The following is a 2894-nucleotide window of genomic DNA, read 5'->3' as shown; positions in this document are numbered from 1 at the left end:
TACCATATTAATTTTAATAAAAAAATTTATAACTTATTAAATATGTAAAATAATAATATTAATAAAATGAATAAAAATATTAAAACAAAACACATAGGTCATTTCTTTCATTTCATAAAAATTTAGAAAAATACAATTCTATACAATTACATTAAGTGGCCAATTTTCAAAAACATTAAAAAGTAATAAAATGTTGAAATACACCTATAAACTTTTCCCACAGAAAGTATTCGCTCTTCCTCATTTATCATTTATGACTTCCACCGTATGCTAGGAAATTCCATATATCAAACAGATTTTACATCAATATACAAATGGTAAACTACACTCGATAGCATGACCAACCAGCATATATCAACAAATGCAAGGTCCGACAAAATTAATCCATTGACTCTAGTTGTTAGTAGGGACGCATGGACACAGAATCCATATACCAAACATTCAAACTTGACTTTGACAACTGTGGTGGCATTTCCAAACAGAAATAGTTTGGCAGCTCCATTTAGGGCATGCATGGGATATGCAGGGTCTTCCACCTTGTGCATATCTCTCCACAATCTAACGGTCAACCTGAAAAAACAAGAACCAGACCGTGCACATTTTTTTTAATTCTCAAAATCCATTGTTACCTTAAAAAATGATTTTTTTTCCTCTAAACAAGGTAAATGACTTACCAGAATCCAACCGAGATGCTCTTTTAGTCTGCTAGAATTGGGACGGAACTCCCATGGATCCCCAATATGAGTTCAAATGCTAACGAGGATCTGCATTTTCCCGAGAATGAAAAGAGACAATCATGGACAGCTTAAATGTTTTCAATTTCAATTTCCCTGACCATTCCAAAATGTAAGAAGAGCATTCGAACCCTCAGAATTATTTTCAGAAAACACGAATTAAGAAAAAAGGACAAAACGACGAGGCCATAGCATAAATGTGTCCAATTTTGGGTATTCATGAAGTGATTTCTTGGGCGCGCTAAAATTTGAAATTTGAAATATCAAATTGAATGCAGCCAGCCGTAAGTATCACTCAGGCGGGAAAGTGGTGGCGGCGTCTCCGGTTCATTGTCAAACCTCTGGGAGATGAAAACGCATGTCAGGGAAATCGGAGCTACCAAAAAATTTGAGACCCATCATCTTTGCCATGAGCCATAATCCATAGCGATATCACATCCATCTCCAAAATGTCTCATTATAGACTACTCCGATGAAATATACATATCATATGATATACTGGACTTATCAGACACCAGCTGGAGAGACTCGTACAATTGAACAGACTAAATCAGGTGTGGCAGGTACAAGTACCACACTGGCAGTTGGGCCCGCACTTGCAATCATTTTCCAGAGATACTTCTGCACCATATCTGTTTACAGCGAATTCAAATATATGGAAAATTTTTCGCTTTAAAACCATGAAATAAAATTAATAACAACTACTCTGAACAAAACGGTACCCCATCTCATAGCTTGTCTTCACAATACCATCCATCTGGAATCCTTTCTTGCTATGGAACAAAACAATCCAAACATGAAACAAACTTAATCATAAAACTCATCTGATATAAAGTTATTGGTTTTTTCTTTATTTGAAAAAAACTTAGATTCGAACCCATGACCAAAACAATCCAAAACATCAGACAACCTTAATCCTAAAACCCATCTCATATAAAGTAGTTGGTTTTTCTTTCTCGACATAGATTCGAAAGCATGACCAAGTGAATGAAATTGGGAAAGCGAATGAAATAAATTGAGATGAAAAAGGTAGGCAACATACGTGCACTGGCTCTTGTCAGCGCAGTCGCAATTTCCGCAATCGCTCGACATGTCTGCAATAACAATTATCAGAAAAACAGATTACTTACACTTCTGAAGTTCTAAGTTCTCCAATGCTCCCTTGGCTTCTTAGTCTCTGGTCGCCCACCCATATATATAGTGCATGCCATGGGCGGGAAAATTTGTCGACGCTCTTTGCCGGCGAGTCACTCACGGGAAATATGGAATCTAGGCCTCGGGAAGCGTGCCGAAGAGCCCTCCTCGAAAGTGACGAAGCCGGCAGGTGGTCGCCGCCTTCCTATCTTGGAAATCCGATTTGTGGGATGGGAAGTGCAGAGCATCTTCTGAACTCGATAAAGCCTAGCGCGCACGTCATGTTTAGACCCACAAGCTTGACTTGGATGAACCAGGACAGGAATCTATCATTATTGGTGTGGGTTCCACTGTAGATTTTCCATGGCGTGCTTACAATAACTTTGAATTGTGTGTGAAAACCTTAGCAAAGTGGGTGACTCGTGGTTTCAGTCAAGATAGTGATAATGTCTCTAGGTTTAAATAAGCGCGTTGTCAAACGATCCTGGAATTTTAAGAATGCATTGAACCCATACAAGAAATTGCAGGGGTTGTACGAGCTATGCACACGCAAGCTCATTAGCTTTTGCGTTTTTTTGTATTTAAAATCTTTTCTTTTTTTGAGCCTTTTTCTTTCAATCTTTGTTTTTTATGAGTTTTTTTTTGTGCTTTCTTGATTTTCTACATAGAATCTTTTCTTGAGCTTTTGTGCTTTCTTGATATTCCGTTGTTTTATTTTCTGGTTCAAATCAATGGTTGAAAGTGTTTCATCTAATCTAACGGATCAGAATAAAAGTGTTGACGAAAAAATTGATGCATAGGAAGGGCTATCGGCCTAATTACCTAATTACGCATGTATAGCAAAACTAGCGTGGGCCTTGTTCATTTTAATTACGTAATGTACAGCAAAAATAATGTGGGTATATGTTGAGTTCGGCCTAGGCCTTACGCAATTTAATTATATGGTTGTGGGATCGTGAACCGATGACTTGGGAAGCCACTCGCGTAAAACAAATCTGGTGTCGTGGTCGGTTTACTTAAGGTGTT

The 2894-nt window shown here is 37.7% G+C and overlaps 1 protein-coding gene across 1 annotated transcript; it reads right to left on the bottom strand.

Moving 5' to 3' along the window:
• Positions 1-205: 205 nt before the first annotated feature.
• Positions 206-1947, bottom strand: LOC149252950 (metallothionein-like protein EMB30). Its single transcript, XM_089456738.1, has 4 exons — positions 1777-1947; positions 1457-1507; positions 675-1366; positions 206-570 (listed from the first exon to the last, which is right to left on the bottom strand). The coding sequence occupies exons 1-3, from the start codon at positions 1824-1826 to the stop codon at positions 1285-1287; spliced, it is 183 nt and encodes a 60-aa protein (XP_089312864.1). The 5' UTR covers positions 1827-1947; the 3' UTR covers positions 206-570; positions 675-1284.
• Positions 1948-2894: the final 947 nt, after the last annotated feature.

Source organism: Pinus tabuliformis, chromosome 7 (genome assembly GCF_031772625.1).
Source record: "Pinus tabuliformis cultivar Carrire ecotype Pingquan chromosome 7, CPIR1, whole genome shotgun sequence".
Lineage (NCBI taxonomy): Eukaryota > Viridiplantae > Streptophyta > Pinopsida > Pinales > Pinaceae > Pinus > Pinus tabuliformis.
This window is presented reverse-complemented; position numbering and strand designations above follow the sequence as displayed.